The sequence below is a fragment of the Fopius arisanus genome, unplaced genomic scaffold (assembly GCF_000806365.1).
Source record: "Fopius arisanus strain USDA-PBARC FA_bdor unplaced genomic scaffold, ASM80636v1 scaffold00087, whole genome shotgun sequence".
NCBI classification, from domain to species: Eukaryota; Metazoa; Arthropoda; class Insecta; order Hymenoptera; family Braconidae; genus Fopius; species Fopius arisanus.
In genome coordinates, this window is record NW_011887826.1 from 161993 (window position 1) to 179279 (window position 17287).

Here is a 17287-nt window from a genome sequence, read left to right on the forward strand (position 1 = left end):
GCAGGGGGTTGGAGAGATGATACAGATGTTAAATGTGGAAAGGTCGAAATCGGTGTCTACTTGGTACAAAACGGGTGGCCATTGTTATTAGGGGTCGACTAATAACGTATAATGCGGGGTACTGCTGCGAACCCTCTGACGGATTTTTTTTTCTTTCTCTTTTTTTTTTTTTGTACGGGTTGTACGGGATGGTATGTATTGTGGAAATGAGAGTTTCGTTACGGTGTGACACCTCGCTCCCCTGTGAATGCGATTATCATTCTGATTCTGGGAGGAGAGATTGACGTCATCATGGCCGATCGCACGGGATTGTGATTTATTTTTTTCTTCGGGTTTTTTTTGTTTTAAGGAAAAAATTTTCTGAAAAGTTATCCAGAAATTTTTTGGAAATTTGGAAAAAAATATTCCGATTACAATTTTTTTTTACCCGAAGTAAAATGTGATAATTTCAAATTTATAAATACGAGGGTTTTACAACATTATTAAAAATTATTTAACCTTCAATTACAACATTATTTGAATGGCTAAAAAATGTTCGGGAATTATTGCTTGAATTTCATTATTTCCGCGAATATCGCGAGTACTCGAACCGAAATTTCTCAATTAATAAAAAAAAACATGTAAATCAAACACAACCGGTGAAAAAATGTGCGGTAATATTTCAATAAGGGTAAATAGTAATAACTTAGTGGAAAAGACTTGTTGAAGAGACATAAGCCCGAGGAGTAAAAGGAATAGAGCGATGAACCCCAGTGCAGAAAGGAAATATCGGCAACTCGATTAAGTGCAACCATCCGTACGATCGAATACATAAGCAGTTGAAGCCTTTCCCGAGGGGGAGGAGAGGGGGCTAGGGTTATTACGCGATTCATTTGTAACTCCCTCCGTTTTCTCTATGGTTATTTGGGTAGCGGTGAGAAAGATAGAAGATGAAATGATGCCAACGTCATTTGTACAGCCCAGAGAAATGTGGCAGTTCGTTTTCTATCTCTCTTTTATACCCTACTTCTCCTCTCTATGCTTTTGCATGAAACGATTCCATAGATTTCTACTCGCAATCCTCTTTGCCAACAAACGCTTCAACGAACGCCACCGGCAAATCTCCTTATGCGCGCAACTCAATCAAATTCCGCTGCTTGCCGTTTGCCTGGCGAATTAAACCCACTCCGACCTACCTTTTTTTACTTTTTGTAATCTTTGAATTATCACTTTTTCCGTCTCCTCACGATTCCCCTGATTTTATGTTAAAAATTCTTTATTAAACGTTTGGGCTTTTTCAATGTCGGATTGTTCGGCTAACAACTTGGTCTTTGCCAATTTGCTGTCGAGTTTCAGAGGTTTTGGGTATTTCCTGGGTATTCGTTTAATGTTTTCTTTGATAATTGGAATATCTCGTAAATTTCAGTTTGTTACTCGTTTTTTTTAAGTGGAAATTACCAGAATTTTTTGCGAAATTTCTAAAATTGCGAAATCCAAATAAATCGTGTGAAATCATTGAAAATTCAATTTTCGTAAGATTATTCTTGAATTCCTCGAAATTCGCCACATGGAATTCAATAATAAAAATTAAATCAATGAAGAATCAAAAATTTCCTGACTCTCTCATGGTAAAAATTTCCTTCAGTCGTTCCTCGAGTTGAAATTCGAAATGAATTTTTTTTTAAACAGCCGTTTAATTGTTGCACCGAGTATGACTCAACACAATCGACATGAGGCGATGAATAAATGAATGTTACTGGTACCTGGGGGAGGGGTGGGTGGTTGTAAAGAGGCGTATAGTTGGGCTAAAGCGTGAGCTAATGGTAGTTCAAAGTTCGCGGTGCAAAAGGGAGATTAACCGCGCCTTCAGCTGATGCGCGCGTTCCCCAGTATTAAACTCCAGAAAAGGGCTTTTATTTAAGAAGGGTGTCCACCTCCAGGAGTCAGAGGCCTCCGCACCCCCTTCCCCGATTTAACAGCCCGGAACTAATACTTCCACTGTTTTCCGTTCTTGTTTTCTTTAAATAGTACAACTGTTCAGTCGTAATCTCAAAAGTTTCCAGCGCTGGATTCACACTCATTAACGCTCTTAGTTCCTCTTATTCGCTCTTTATTAAGGGATTAGTCTATAATATGTAATATAAGTTGGGTACCTGTGTCAAGGAATAATAAATTAACTAATTATAAACTTATTATTGTTATTACTATTTTCTGAAAAGTTTTCCAGAAAATTTTTAAAAATTTGGAAAAAATATTCAATTATATTCGATTACAATTTTTTGTTTACCCGGGATATGAGGTTAATTTAAAAGAAAAACATCGACGCGAGGCGTAAATAGGAGTAAAAATCTGTACACGTAATTAATTGGTGTCTAATGGGTGATAAACCGGTGACTGGATGTTATTTACTCGACTTTTGATCAAACACGAGAAGTGTTGATGGAGGAAGTAGCTCTCGAGGGAGGCGCAACTGGTTGCCAAAAGCCACGGAGACGAATCCCCAGGGGTTTGTGTACGTGCCACAAGGGAAGACAAAATGATTTCACCGAGCGAGTATTAACGCTATTACCACAAGGAAATTAAACAGCAATTGAAAATTCGAGACACGAGAGTGACCACCAATATTGGCTGGAGGCTCTCTGTCGCAATTCGTGAAATCGATACAATAATGCACAGGTCGATCATCACGTGTGACTTATCGGTGAGAATCGATCGTGTGATTATTCAATCATGGGTGTAGCCTTTACTTTTTACCTTGGATTTTAATGAAATTGGGGATTGAGGGGGGTTAATGAACACTGCTGACAAATATACATGATATCCCAACGGCTTTCACTCCCTTCATAGACGATTAATCCAGTTTACATGCAGCAACCCTCTATTCTATCTCTCGTGTAAGTCGAGAATCCGGACAAACGCCCCCGCTATATATTCGATTACTCAACTCTGGATTTTTTTTGTCTGCCAGGTTCGATGCACCAAGGGAATCAGAAAAAAAAAATACGAAAAACCAGAGAAATTTTGAGTTGCCATTAATTTTGTGATAAATGATAAGAATGGAGTGCGAACTAGAAATTAATTCACATATTATACATATTATATATTTAATAATATAATTATTTTGGAAATAAAAATCAAAATGTGTCTTCACGTGAAACAAAAATTAACGTGATTAATGACTAATTGTTACCCCGACGTTCTAAAAAATCATGAGAATATCGATCGGTGAGAAATTTCCCCAACAAGAATAATTACCTCGTAAAAATTCCCGAACTGACCCAAATTATCCCGATTTTCCAATTTCTCCTACCGTCCATCGATTTCACAACTCCACTGATTTTCCTTTTCCACTGCATCAATATTTTCTTTCACGACATCAATTCCCATTGAATTCAAATAATATCCCTCTCACGACATGAATTATTCAGGATGCCATCTGAGAGTGGAGAAATGACTGCTGAAAAATGTGCGATGATAACCCGAATGACTCGAGTCACATGAAAATAATAATAATATAAAAAAAAGGGAGGAAATCTAGGAAGGGCGAGGGAGAGGGTGAGATTGCAGAAAGAGCTAGAGGTAGACGATATAGAGGAACTAGAGGGGTTGGAGGGAAAAGCCGAAGGGAGACAGGCATCTCGCCCTTCTTTTGTCCCTGGGCCTCGGCCCGATATTGAAATGGAGTCGTTTGAGTGTGAATAATTTGCTTTGCCATGGAGCACCCCTCCCCACCTTTTTCATCCTCCATTCCCCCTCGCCCCCCCCTCTCATATATGCGGATAAATATATGTGTACGTGGCGGTGGAGAGCCCAAGCTCAACTTTATCGTCGATTTTTCGGCAAATCTCCAGCCAAAAAGAGATTCACCGATTTTTTTTTTATCCCATTTTTTTTACTCCACGTCCTACGGATGGAAATAGAACTGTTAGAGTTCTGAGAACGGCTATTGGGGGAAAACGAGAGATTTCTCGATTTTTTTTTTCTTTGCGAGGACTCAAGGCTCTGGATTTGCAATGCTTCGGACATTTGCAGGAATTTTGATATGGACAAGTATTTTAGAGAAAAATGCGGGGTAGTCATTATTGCTCGGTGTTACGATAAATTGAAATTTCACGCACAGGTTGTTTGTAATTACGAGGAGAATGAATTACGGTATTTGTTATTAATTTTCGGGGGAGAATTGAAGATAGAGGTGATAATTGTAATTTTTCCAGGGACGGAATCCACGTGTTGGGGATTTCCGTGGAAAGTGAATTTCACTGGGAGTCAGTCCGAGAGAAATGACCACCAGAGGAAGATCAATTAGTCTACTCTCAAGAATAAATTTTGCAAATTGATTTTATAACGAATTCGTAACGTCTTCGGATGCTGGTCAGAATTGAGTTCACGTGAATTTATTATCGCGAATCGTCGCGCACGAATGATGAGGTATAGGTGTGACAGGAATTTGTAATGTCCATACCACAGTTCGGCTGGACGCTTTGGTATTCGAATGGTTGGCTGGTGACACGAGCGAGTGTCCGGGCTCGCTCGAAATAACAATCGATGCTGTAATCGCATCGTCCTTCACCGAGAGATAGGGTCAGCCCGATGGAGAGGCCGAGTTGAATTGATATACAAGGGGGTCATCCCTCGTATCAACTGGCCGCCAGTATCACAACGACTGATGTATATCCGGATAATTTTGAGACGAGGAGACAACCGGAAATCGATTCGCCTCCTTCAGTCATAATCATCAAAAAGAATAATCGACAAGCAGCGGATGCGCGTCGAATGAAACAAGGAGAAATGAAAATCCGATGAGCCAATCATGATACGTGTAACGACCTTCTGGTGCGTTCGACATTGTTGTTTTTAAGAGGGCCAATGTCATCGCCGTAGTGTGGGACTCCCAGACGGGTATAAAAACCCCCAACACTAGAGCAATCGACATCAGTTCATTCCAGACATTCAGCCACCAACAGCTATTCAAGATGAAGGTAATTCATTTATAAATCAGGGATAAGTATTCAAATTTAAGGTACATTACAAATGAATTGATCTTTCTCCTCAGGTTTTTATCGGTCTTAGTTTTCTCGTCGCGATGACACTGGCGGAGCCGCCGAGTTATCGTCAGCAGTCGCAGGTCGACAGGACTTACTACTTTGCCAAGCAGCAGGAGGAGCCTCAAGGAGATGCTCCGTATCAGGCATCAGGATGGAGGCCTGAGGGTCCAGCCTTTGAGCTCCCCCAGAAGCAGAAGCAAGAGGTTTCATTGGTGAACAGCTATGGAGCCCCAGCGATTCAGCCCCAGAGACAATATGGGGCACCAGCTCAGCCTCAGAGACAATATGGGGCACCAGCTCAGCCTCAGAGACAATATGGCGCACCAGCTCAGCCCCAGAGACAATATGGCGCACCAGCTCAGCCCCAGAGACAATATGGGGCGCCAGCCCAACCTCAGAGACAATATGGCGCACCAGCGCAATTGCAGGCACAATATGGCGCCCCAGCTAAGCAATTGGCTCCTCGAGCCCAACCTGATAGACAATATGGCGCACCTGCTCAGCCTGAAAAACAATATGGCGCCCCTGCCCAACCCGAGAAACAATATGGCACACCAGCTGAATCTCGCAACCAATACGGTGCACCAGCTGCACCTCAGAACCAATACGGTGCACCAGCTGAACCCCAGGAACAGTATGCAGCCCCTCAGACCCAATACGGTGCACCATTTAATCAGCAATACGGAGCCCCAAAATCCACCACCACCGATCCTTCAATCCCAGATTACGACGAGCCAACAACTCCCATCGGAACTGAATCCCAGGTGAAATGATTATTTAAAAAAAAAAGCCCAAAGCCACTTGTGACAAGTATTGCCTCCCGACTTTATCAGTTAAACTCCAGTTGAATTCAAATCAGGTCTATACCATTCGATTTGTCCGGGTACTTCTTCCTGTTTAGTATTCACCTCGTCGTGCACTTTCAATCACGACCCAGAGCGCACGTCTCCGAGTTGCTCCACCAAACAATATTTCTCCGGTTTATCTCCAAAAATTTTGATTATCCGATTGTTGCAGGCGGAGCCAGTTGACTCGGTGAATGAGCTCGATGAGGAGGGTGACGTTGACGAACAGCAGAGACAAACTGGTGAGTACTACGTGGCACTTCCCGACGGACGTCTCCAAAGGGTACAGTACATGAGCAGTCAGGATATAGCTGCGATGAAGTACTTCGCTCAAATTCAAGCTGAGAATGTTGAACCACTGAGAGGAGCGGTCTATGCTTATCAGCCACTGCAGAAACTCGAGTTCTCACCGGCGAGGCTTCAAGTGGCTGTTAATGAGCCGTCAGCCACTCCTGTTGTACAAATTAGTGAGACCAGTGGCAGGAGCCAGAGAATTACGGCAAATGCTCCAGCCAAGTTGGAGGTCCAACCACTTGCCGCTCAACTTCCTGCACCGATTGCTGCACCAGTTAATTCACCCTACGCCAATTATCAGACACCGGAGAAGCGATTTCTCGTTACTTTCTAAAATTACTCTCACTTGTACATAATCCCACGATTAAGACATGGCTCAAAACAATAATAAAGTATGATGAATGCGTCAGAGGGTTTACGATATATCGAGTTGCAAGTTATTTCTTTTGCCGCATTATTGGATTTCGAGTTATGCCAAGTCGAATTGCGAAATACTGGGGGGAGTGGGAGGGTTAAGGGGTGGCGCAGTAAGATCACAGCTAGCAGACACGCTATTTCACCGCAAAATTCCAGAAATTTAATATCGCTCTCAAACTGCTACGGCAAGCGCCATCGCGTGTTCCATAAGTTCTATCTTTCTCGGTCTGTCTTTTATCCCTTGTTCTTGATTTTGGGGGTTCTCCCGGTGCGATCCCTCCGCATCTTTGGGACTGCGCCACGAGTACGTATGGATGATTACATTTTTCGGGTCTTTCCTGTTTTTTTTTTTCTGTAATCAAGTAATCATCATTGTTTCCTATGCGGCGTAGGGCAAAAACAATGAGATATTTAATATTTTTTTAACCGGAAAAACGGATTATTTTTCTATAATAGCACTCCCTGTGTAGGATTATGCCAATAAAGGGGTAGGGTATGCCACACATCGACCTACATCCGGTCCTTGAGCCTTGGACAATTACTGGTGGTCCGTGCAGAAGACGATGGGACCAATTAAATCACGAACTGACCGGCCAACCCTCGGAAACTACCCGAAGCTTCCGAACTGCTTGGAAAGAGTCTTCAAACGGCTCCACTGGCAAAGTTTCGGACTATAACCCTCAATCGTTACTCTCCTCCGTCTTTTCGCTCTCTAGTTTCGAAGGGGTGCACTCGGGAAAACAAAGTTTTCACCAGGTTCACAGCTATACATCCCCGGCGATATCATCCCCCTCTGGGGGGTAACAACCGAGCGTCGCCCTTTGTCGATTATACTTCGCAGACCATCGACGTACGGGATATTAATTTTTACGGAAGGTAGATACGCGTATTCTTTTCTCCGTCGATCTCATTCTGCGCGAAATCCGATAAAAAGTGGATTTGGGGAGATTAAAAGCCATCCGCCATTATGCTTTTTTCTTCGGACTATTCCGCTGATAAAAGGGTGATTATTTTTTATTCCTCGCGTAATGCAGAGAGAAATTTATTTTTCAAATCTGCTCCACCGATAATTCAACATTTCTTCAAAAACACATAATTTTGTTATTATTAAAAAAATTTATAGATACCTTTTTTGTCGTTCTCAATTAGGTCTACAAAAAAGATAATGACAAAAATGCCAGTATTTCATTTAGAGTTCGAGATTTTGATTAAGATCTGATGAAAACCGGTTGAAACCATTCAATCGTTTGAGAACTGAATTGCAATTCTTCGTTATTCTAAATAAAAAATTAAAAAACAGTAAAACGCGTACAGAATGCGTTGTAAAATGAAATCGTGAGGGTCTTGAGTTCATTGAAATGAGCAGGTGGAAATAATAATTCTGAAATGTGAGGTCTGACTTAATTACCGACTCGCGTGGGTGCGGGTGGAACAATGGGGAGGAAAGACCTGATCTCCTCATGATCTAAAGGGCAAGGAAAAGACGTTCGTCCACGACGTGACATCTGGTGCAGTTCGCGGTCTGGAAGTCAATCTGGCCGAGTCATCCGGCGGCTAGGGTGAACCAGGATGAATGCCAGTTTCGGGGTGGCAATGTACCTTCCCACACTACCCCTTTCTCCCTCGTCTCATTCAAACTCGAAGCTTGAACTCCTGTTGTTTTCCCGTCGTTTGTTTCCGACGGAGAGATTAAGAAAGTACGCGATATCCCGCTGCGAGACTTGTGGGAACACCGAGTCCATCCAGAACAAACTCATTCGGCATTTTAGTGAGAATTCTTGCTCAACTATTATCACCCCTCGGCTTCTTATCAATTTACCCTAACACTCAGGAAAATATATGGAGAACAATACAAGTGGTTATTTAAGCAAGAGATGGTCTTCCTCTCGAGCTTTCCCACGAAGAGAAATATATAGGAAAAATTACGGAAATCGACTGGAAAATGTTAAGTAACGGTATCTTAATTTTTCATAATTCGAATAAAAATTGGGGAATTTCAAAAATTAAAAAAATCGAATGATAAATTTGAATTGATATTTTTCTTCAGGTCGGATTGCATTTTATATTTATATGTGGATTATGAAAAAATGCCAATTTGATTAAAGATCGGTAGGAGGGTGCAGTGTATTAATCGAAAGCCTATGGAGTGACACAAAGGCAATGAGGAAGGGATTCATGTGCATTGTACAGGGTATAACTGGAAGGCTTTTATCGTCCTCTTCCTTCGTGCGTTTATTGAGGCAATGGCCCAGTTGACGGGCTCAGGGTACGGCTGGGATATCAATCGGCATAAAAAGAATAAACAAGACAGCGGAATATGTGATGCATTGGTGAATGATACCCAGGAGGAGGTCGACGATAATATAAAAGCCGAGCTAGCATCGAGCAGGTGGAACGCGTTGTACCAGAGTTTCATAGAAAAAGCCCAGGACCGAGGCAAAACTCCACGGGGGGGTCTTCAATCATCCCCCGGTTATGCACTCGACGAAAAGGAACGAAACCAATCTCTCCTCTTCTCCTTTCATTTTTCTTCTCTCTCTCACTTGACTACTCGTTGGTATTTTTTTTTACTCCTCGACTTGACTCGATCGATATGGGGAGATTCAAAATATTCTCAGCGAAATCCCGGAAGGAACGCGGTTTCAGAGACGTAAATTCACATCACGTTCACCAGTTTACCCTGGAGCAAATTCTTAGGCTCTATCTTCTGCCAGTGCTGCCCTAAATAGCCCCAGTCGGCTATCAGGACTTGTCTTTCAAGGGGAGAATATCGATTGGCATTACCGGGCAGATCACTTGCAATCCCTTTGGTTTTTTTTTTTTTTTATTTTCTGTCCTTTGAATTCTCTCACAAAATCCCCAAAATTTATCGATGGTGACGGTGGGCAAATATTCGCGAGAAAACGTTATCGCGAAGTTAAATAACGAAATTTTCATTCTGGAAGGTATTGATTATTCAATAGAAATTACGGATGATTGGCGTACCCGGGTAAAAAAAATTGTAATCCGAACATTTTTTCTAAATTTTCCAAAAATTTCTGGACAACTTTCCAGAAAAATTTTTTTTCTGAAAAAAAATCGGGTAACAAAACAATTGTATTTTTGGGAAATGTTTTAAAAATTTTTCACAAATTTGAATAGGAAATTTTTTTTATAACTTTCTAGATATTTTTTGGAAATTTGGAAAAAATATTCCGTCTACAATTTTTATTACCCGGGTAATTGTAAAATAATTCCGATAACGTCGTAAATGATAATTCATAAAATTATAAAATTAAATTATAATCAATAAAATAATAATCCTGAATCATGAGTTGACGATGAATTGACGATGAATGAAAATCGATTCCAAAATTTCAAGTTTATTCCATAAAATTCCAAGTGCAATACCAATTGTTTTTTCAACCGCGCAATGTTGATAAAAAACATCAAGACATTAAAAGAACAGAATAAAAATGCATCGGATTTGCAGGTCAGTGAGCTGTCGGTGTAGCTCAGCTGTCCTGCATCAGGCGAGTCTAATTTATCATCTTCGTCAATCTCTGCCCTGACCTCCTGGTGGCGTATCAGGTTACAATTGCTCTCTCGACTTGGAACACCATCACCATTGCGTGCTGCCCCGAGATACCCATATTCTCGTTAATCTTTTCCTTTTTTCCTCAACCCGATATATCTCAGCTTTTGTCTTCCATGGCAGGAGTGTGTTTATCCGACCGCGCGATCACCACGACACTCCTATTCCTATGGTCGATTGGATAAGGATCTCCTGGGGGAGTGGATGGAGGGCGTGGGTTCTGGGGGAATTGAGGATACACCCGTGATAATTACGTCAAAAGACTGTGCAACTGGATTTTCAAAATATTTTTTAATACGCCTTTCAGAGAAAATTTCCATAAACATCGCTACAGAGAAAAAATTTTATCACCAAACTATCAGCTCATAAATAATATAATAAAAATCATTGACAGGCGGTTTATGAGAGTTGTTGGAGAATAGATTTTTTGAACTCACCGATTTTTTTGGCCTTTTATTTGCGATGAAGAAACCTTTATCGGAACACTGCACAGAGCGCGCATTGTCTCGATCGACGATAAAAGGTTTTCACATTGCAGCGAGTACGACACTGGGAAGCCGGGGCACAAGAAAATAGTAAAAAGAAGGTAGAAAAATGGTGAAACACAGGGTAGGAAAAAGACTTCAGGAGGAGATAAAGAGGTCGACAGTATAATGGCTCGACTGTCTACTCCCTCAGCGACAAACGCCCAGCACAGTGCAGCCATATTGTTTTGCAAAAATCAGTGAATCCATTTCAATTCATATATCGGGAAAAAAGATTAAATGAATCGTATGAAAGGGGTTTGCATCTCTGTACGGATGTATTTTCAATTTTCCCTTGTACAGTGGATTTTTTTTCCCTCGGAATTATTCTGGGTGCCACAAAGGGTGTACAAACTCTCTGTACAGCTTTATGTACTGAGAATTCCACGTGGAGGCTGGGGAGAAAGAAATCGGGGTGAAAGACAGTACCAAAAGGGGTCGACAGTCCATTGTCTTTTCACCTCGGTACAGGCTACAAGGAAATATGACTTTCGTTTCGTCCAATGTGTCATACTTCGACATATCCTCTGTGGACCTCTCGCATCCTCTCAGAATATTAGAAACTCCGGAAGAATACGTCAGAGTGCAAACGTCAAATGAACTGGACGGAAATATTTATAGAAATGTCACGGCCATCACTGAAATCACCTCTCTCAGCGTCTCGCTCGTTTTTTTTTTAGATTGACAGTTTTTCATCATGATTTTGCACAAATTCCTCTGCTCGTAATAAATCAGAGTTAATGGATTAAAATTTTGAGTCTAGCAAGAATTTCAGGTTTTTTTTTTTACTCGCAATTTTTTCCCGGGTGCTGGTGAAATATCTGACGCTTTTTTTAGGGTTGAATGATCAAATACCCGGGTAAAAAATTGCAATCGGAATATTTTTTCCAAATTTTCAAAACATTTCTGGAAAACTTTTCGGAATTTTTTTTTTGAAACAAAAAAAAATCCGGAAGCGAAATAATTTTATCTTTGGGAAATGTTTTGAAAAATGTTTCAAAATTTTGTTTTTTTTTAAATTTTTGAGAATATAATTTTTTCTTTTAATTATATTGTTGTTTTCTTGCTTATTTTATTTTTCAATATTCTCAAAAAATACGCTATCTAAATTATTTAAAAAATTTCCTATTTAAATTTTTGAAAAATTCAAATAAATTCGGGATATGACGAGTGATTTTTCCCAGTTGCCGAATGAGACCGACATAAATCCGGGAAAATTCATCTAAAATAAAAAAAAATAAATCAAAGTTCGTGGAGATGATTGGAACGTAATCTGATTTGCTGTCGCTCTTTCGGGGCCCTCGTACCCTTGGGCATTGCCCCGTCCCCATGTGGTTGGAAACAAGTTAACGAAAACACCCCCAACCCGTATAATCCGAGCCCGAGGGCCCGCGTGTGGTTGAGGGCTCGGCAATAGTTGCCATTTGTATCAACTACCTCCCCTTCTCTGATAACATGTCTATTGCAGAGAAAATACTCGACCCCGTATTTTTTCAATCCCAAAAAAATTATTCCAAGTCAAAATGAACCTCAAAGATCCCCATACCGCATTTTCACTTACATTTTTATCAATTAAAAATTTTGTTCAATCATTAAATTCAGTTGAACGCTAAAATCATTAAGAATTCGCAAAAAAAATAATGTGAAATTTTCCGGAAATTGAAGTCTCCTGAATTTTCCACCAGATTTTCCTACTTTAATTTTTTTTTTCATTTGTTTATTGATGTTTTCAGAGTTGCTGAAGTTTTTTCAATTTTCCAGCGATGAAATTGACATTTTTTTGTTCTCGTTAATATTCCTCACGGATGAAGAGCGTTTGATCCATCCTCAAAGAGATCACGAGTGATACACGTGCACGCGTGAGCAAACGTGCAGCTCTCATTGGCCGATTGTACCCGCGTTATCCACGGCTGGTTACAATTATTATTCGCAATAACTGGGATAGACATTACGCGGTGCGGTACACCGCAAGACCTCCATACACGAATTACATTGATGTTAGTATCGTTTTGGGCCGACACGGGCTGCCCTAAATTAATTAATTAAAAGCGTCACGCCCCCACGCCAGGACCACACATGTTTACGTCGCGGTATCGCGAAGGCCGTAGGCCATCTCTGCGGCCAGACAACTCCCCTTTCACGGGCATTGTTTCTTTTTAATCATTATCATCGTTCTTACCTTTTTTCGCGTGCAAAATGTCCGATGGATCCGGTGGCAATGCTGTACAGTGACTTGGACTCAGCGAAGGTTGGAGAGATGGAAAAGGACTTCCAGCGCCAGTTGGATACCTTTGAATTCATTTCATTTGTTAATATATATATTTACATCGTATCTATTTTTTTATATAAATTTCAAAAATTTATGCAATTATGAATTGAAAATTCCACAAAGAAACTGTGGAGATTGAATTTTTTGGTGAATTATATCATAAAAATTTATGAAATATATCACAAATAAATAAATAAATGAATACATGTCTGTTTTATGTAAAAATTGGGTAAAACACCGGAATTTTAAATGGATTGTCGTATTTTTTAAACGATGTGTTTTTTTTCGGTGTTTAAAAATAATTAATGGTGAAATACTGACCAGGGATTGGGCCTTGGCCATCCAGTGGTTTGTCCATTAAGCAGCCTCAGCTTATCATAAACACTATCAGAAGGACTTCCAGCACCAACTCCAACCCCCTGTTGCTGCTGGGGATTGTGCTGCTGCTGGTGCTGTTGTCGCTGCTCTTTCTGGGCAGCTAGATTTCTCAGTACCCTGTTGATGGACGACACCTAGAAATCCACGAGAGGCAATCTCTTTAAAGGTAATCCCCACAGCAATATTTTCCAAGTTTTCTCTCCCGGAAGTACCTCAGTACATCCTCTCCTCCGGTGACATTAACGCCCTTTAGCTTGATTACCCCACCGAGGGTTTTATCGACTGACTCGATGAGATGGGGAAATAATTAAAATGATACCTCGTCTTCACCCCCAGCTAATTATCGCATTTCCACCGGGGGTTGACTCAACGTGCAGTTGAACGGAAAAGAATAACGAGGAAAAAGAGACAAAAAAAATAATAATCTCCAGGTGAAAAAATGTGAGCGACAATTTTTATCAAGTTTCGTAAAGATTTCATCTCAAAATCCCCTAGTCTCTCGTTACCTTTCCACAATAAAACTGGAAATGATTAAAAACGACAGGTTTACCCCATCCCCCGATTTCCACCGAGAGCTGACTTCGCCCTGGATTTCGACGAAAAAATAATAATGAAAATACTTTCAGGGAAAATGTTTGAGCGTTAAATGATGAAAGGCTGTGCACAATGGTGGCTCAGGTATGTATCGAAGAATTGAGGATAAAAAGTCGACCGAGCTTGAATACAATAAATGTATGGAAAAAAAAAATGAGAAGGTGGAGGACCGGAGAAACGCCAGTCAAACGACATTCGAGACGACATCGAGTGTCCAACTGTTTCGGCTCTCCAGGTTTTTCTCCATCTTTATTCGCTTTATTTTTTCCCTACACTTTGGGTGCACAACCCTCCAGTGGTGGCTTATATCCACCGACGACATGACATGTGTCACCAGATTCTGTTTCGTACACCACTCTGGATCATTGTCGTTAGGATCGTATAATACGACAGGAATCGATTCTACAATGGCCTCTCCCTCGATCCCTGACTCTCTGCCATTGTTAACCATCGGCGGAACCACTTGCCATTGGTTAAAGAATATATCTCGAGAACTCTCAAACGTCACAATACCACTAATTCCGTCAAAATATTTTTCACTCTGTTTTTCAAATCCCCAAAAAGTCATCCCGCCATGTGAAAATAAATATTTCGCCGAGGAAATTTATTTGGGGAAACGATTTTCCATTTTTCTCTGAAAATTAATGCGAGTTGTGAAAATCCGGCGATTTTTCTCCTGAATTTTTTATCTCATTGTATTTCGTTGTAATTAATTATGAAATAAAAAAAATCGGAATACAAAACAATTTTATTTTTTTTTCATTTCATTTTTCAAAACATTCCGCAAAAATACAATTATTTTGTTGAGCGATTTTTTTTCTTTCAAAAAAAAAATTTCTGAAAAGCTTTCGAGAAATTTTTTGAAAATCTGAAAAAAATATTGCGATTACAATTTTTTTTTATCCGGGAATTCTTTCATTTAATGAATTCCAAAATAATACGAAATCTGTGTCTATTTTTTTATTTTATTTTTGTTTATTTTTATTCATAAAGGGAGAGGTGTAAAGGGCTGTGGAGTGGCTGATGGGAATTCGTTGGAGGCCGTTGCTCCGACTGGGTGAGTTGGTAGTCCAAGGGGGTGGCGACGGGGGTCCGAGACGTCAGCGGATTTCAACGTCGCGATCCCCATGACACCCAACTCAGCGGTGCCACTACGAGTCCAAGCATTCGCCTGTCGTGCTCCGTGGGGAACATGAGATCTCCCACGGCCAATATCTCGCAAATAACCACAAGACGTATCAAACCCATGTGCCAATTTTCTTGTCCCATTTTATTTACGCCTTCGCCAGTGGAAATCTGAGAATTCAACATTTTTTTCACATTTTTTCCCTCCGCATTAAATTTTTAACTCAAGACTCGTTCCCAAATTTCCGATCACCGACACGATGATAATTTAATAAAATTATCTGCTCCATTTAATTTTATAATTAATAAATGGAAATTAATTGAAAATATTCGAATTAATTTTTCGGGTATAATTCGAATTGCAGATCGCAGATCGAATTTTTCGGTCTAAAAATTCCAAAAAAGTTGCAATGGTCAACAATGAATGAAAAATCATTTACAACCCATAAATGATGAATGAACAATGATTGGAGATGAGGAAAACGCGTATCCCAGGGGATGAGGGTTTTGAAATGGCTAGACGCCGGATCGATTATATTAGCATGAAGCGTGAAGTGCGAAGCACCATGATGGGGTGGCAAAGGGGGTGGCAAAAGGGGTGGTAAAGGGGGAAATGGATAATGGCCGATGGTTGTAACACGGGGGCCGCAATACTCCCGGATAGAGACGTCATAATATTGTCTCCCTGTGACGCCTCGGTAATAGTGCGTGTCTCGCAGCTTCCTGGCGTATGGAATCGCGATTGTGTGATACGTACAGCTCTCACTGGGAGGAATAAAGAGAGGGTGCCCAACGCAACAGTGGCAGGAGACGGAAGAGAAACACGAGGGTGTATTCAGCCCACTTCCGATGCTGAATGCTCTTCAGGGGGGTGGCTTCAGGGATAAGCCTCGACGTAAGCCGGATCGTTTTTATTGCATCAATCCAGACTGTCGTCTCGAGTGCTCAAGCTTGTTGTCGATATCTGCCTCCAGATCACTCACTCCATCGTAAATAAACTCATTACCGACCCCTAGTAAATTCATCAATTAATATTCATTTTATAAATAAAATTTTGAATTCTTGAGAATTTCATATTTTTCAGCAAAATCTATTTATATAAAATCTATTTATATAAAATTATTAAAAAACAATTTCCTACTCAAATTTTTGGAAAATTTTTCAAAACCTTTCAGATTACAATTTTTTTTACCCGGGATCTTCCAATAAAAAATTGATATTATTATTTTATTTTCATTGAACAATTTTCTTGTGTGTATTTTTTTTTAACTGAAATGCTGAATTTTGAATTGGAAAATTTTTGATGAGTTTTGATTTCAGCAAATTTATTATTACTCAAGGTCTCCTTACATCTTCAAGTGGAAACCCATCTCCTATACCTGCACGTGTCACCGTATCACAGGCGATGATAACCTGTCATTAGATCCCCCAATAAATCAGAAAGTCCGCCCTCGCGTCCTGTAAACGGCAATTTGCGGCGCCCAACTCTTTCTGGTACTTTCCCAGATAATTCGTCCCGATCCCCCCACATCGGCGGATAAAAAGGGCCTAAATAAATAGTGTAATGGTTTGACGATTTTTTGGTGATCGTGAGCAATTACAATCATAGCGAATTCCCGGGGCACGCGACTCTCGCACCCCTGGACAATATCTGCCCCCTGACATCCCGTGGGAAATGTCAGGCCACGTGTCCCCTCGTATCTGAAGATCTCAATCGGCATCGAGAACACCGAGAGAAGAATGTCAGTAAAATAACCATGACGGCATGAAAATCCCGTTAAAATTTCCGTTCTACTGCACTAAAAGACGTAATTAAAAAAATTATTTATACCATTTATCAATAATAATCGATTCTTCAATTAAAAATGGAATTGTCCTTCTCATTGTAGAATCCCACGAGAATATTTCAAGTGTAATCCACCAATATTGTAGAATCGAGTAAAAAAAATCGTGCCCTTGCATTTATCATCACCGAAGCTAGGATTTTAACATTAATTTACTTTGTGGAATTTTTGAGAACTGAGAAAAGTTGCTCGGTATAATAATGGGACCGCGAGGTCCCTCTAAATAGCCGGAAATCTTCCGTGTGGAAATGAGAGTGTGGAAAAAGGAAGTACCCATAAGCTAGAGGTATAGGGCGTGCAGGTGGTGGTCGAGATACAAATTACATTTAAATAGAAGCCGAGGAACGCCTGGCATTCGCAATTTGAGAGAAGAAAGATATGGGCCGGGATAGGGGGAGG

At 40.5% G+C, this 17287-nt stretch overlaps 2 protein-coding genes across 4 annotated transcripts in view; one reads left to right on the forward strand and one right to left on the reverse strand.

The window, feature by feature from the left end:
- The window catches only part of LOC105270419 (paired box protein Pax-6), a 39139-nt gene that overhangs the window by 6531 nt on the left and 15321 nt on the right, over window positions 1-17287 (reverse strand). For all 3 annotated transcript variants that reach the window (XR_892536.1, XM_011311329.1, XM_011311328.1), the window contains exons 4-5: window positions 13269-13459; window positions 12858-12967 (exon numbers count right to left, since the gene is read on the reverse strand). Coding sequence is in view for 2 of the 3 variants with exons in the window: in XM_011311329.1 (XP_011309631.1) it covers window positions 12858-12967; window positions 13269-13459 (301 nt within the window). In the remaining variant the exon portion in view is untranslated. The remainder of the gene's footprint in view (window positions 1-12857; window positions 12968-13268; window positions 13460-17287) is intronic.
- On the forward strand, window positions 4947-6560 carry LOC105270418 (pro-resilin). Its single transcript, XM_011311326.1, has 3 exons — window positions 4947-4958; window positions 5033-5788; window positions 6042-6560. The coding sequence occupies exons 1-3, from the start codon at window positions 4953-4955 to the stop codon at window positions 6495-6497; spliced, it is 1218 nt and encodes a 405-aa protein (XP_011309628.1). The 5' UTR covers window positions 4947-4952; the 3' UTR covers window positions 6498-6560.

Excerpts from the sequence above, each read along its gene's own strand:
- LOC105270418 (XM_011311326.1), top strand. Across the intron at positions 5,789-6,041 it reads CCATCGGAACTGAATCCCAG|GCGGAGCCAGTTGACTCGGT; the intron begins GTGAAATGATTA and ends CGATTGTTGCAG.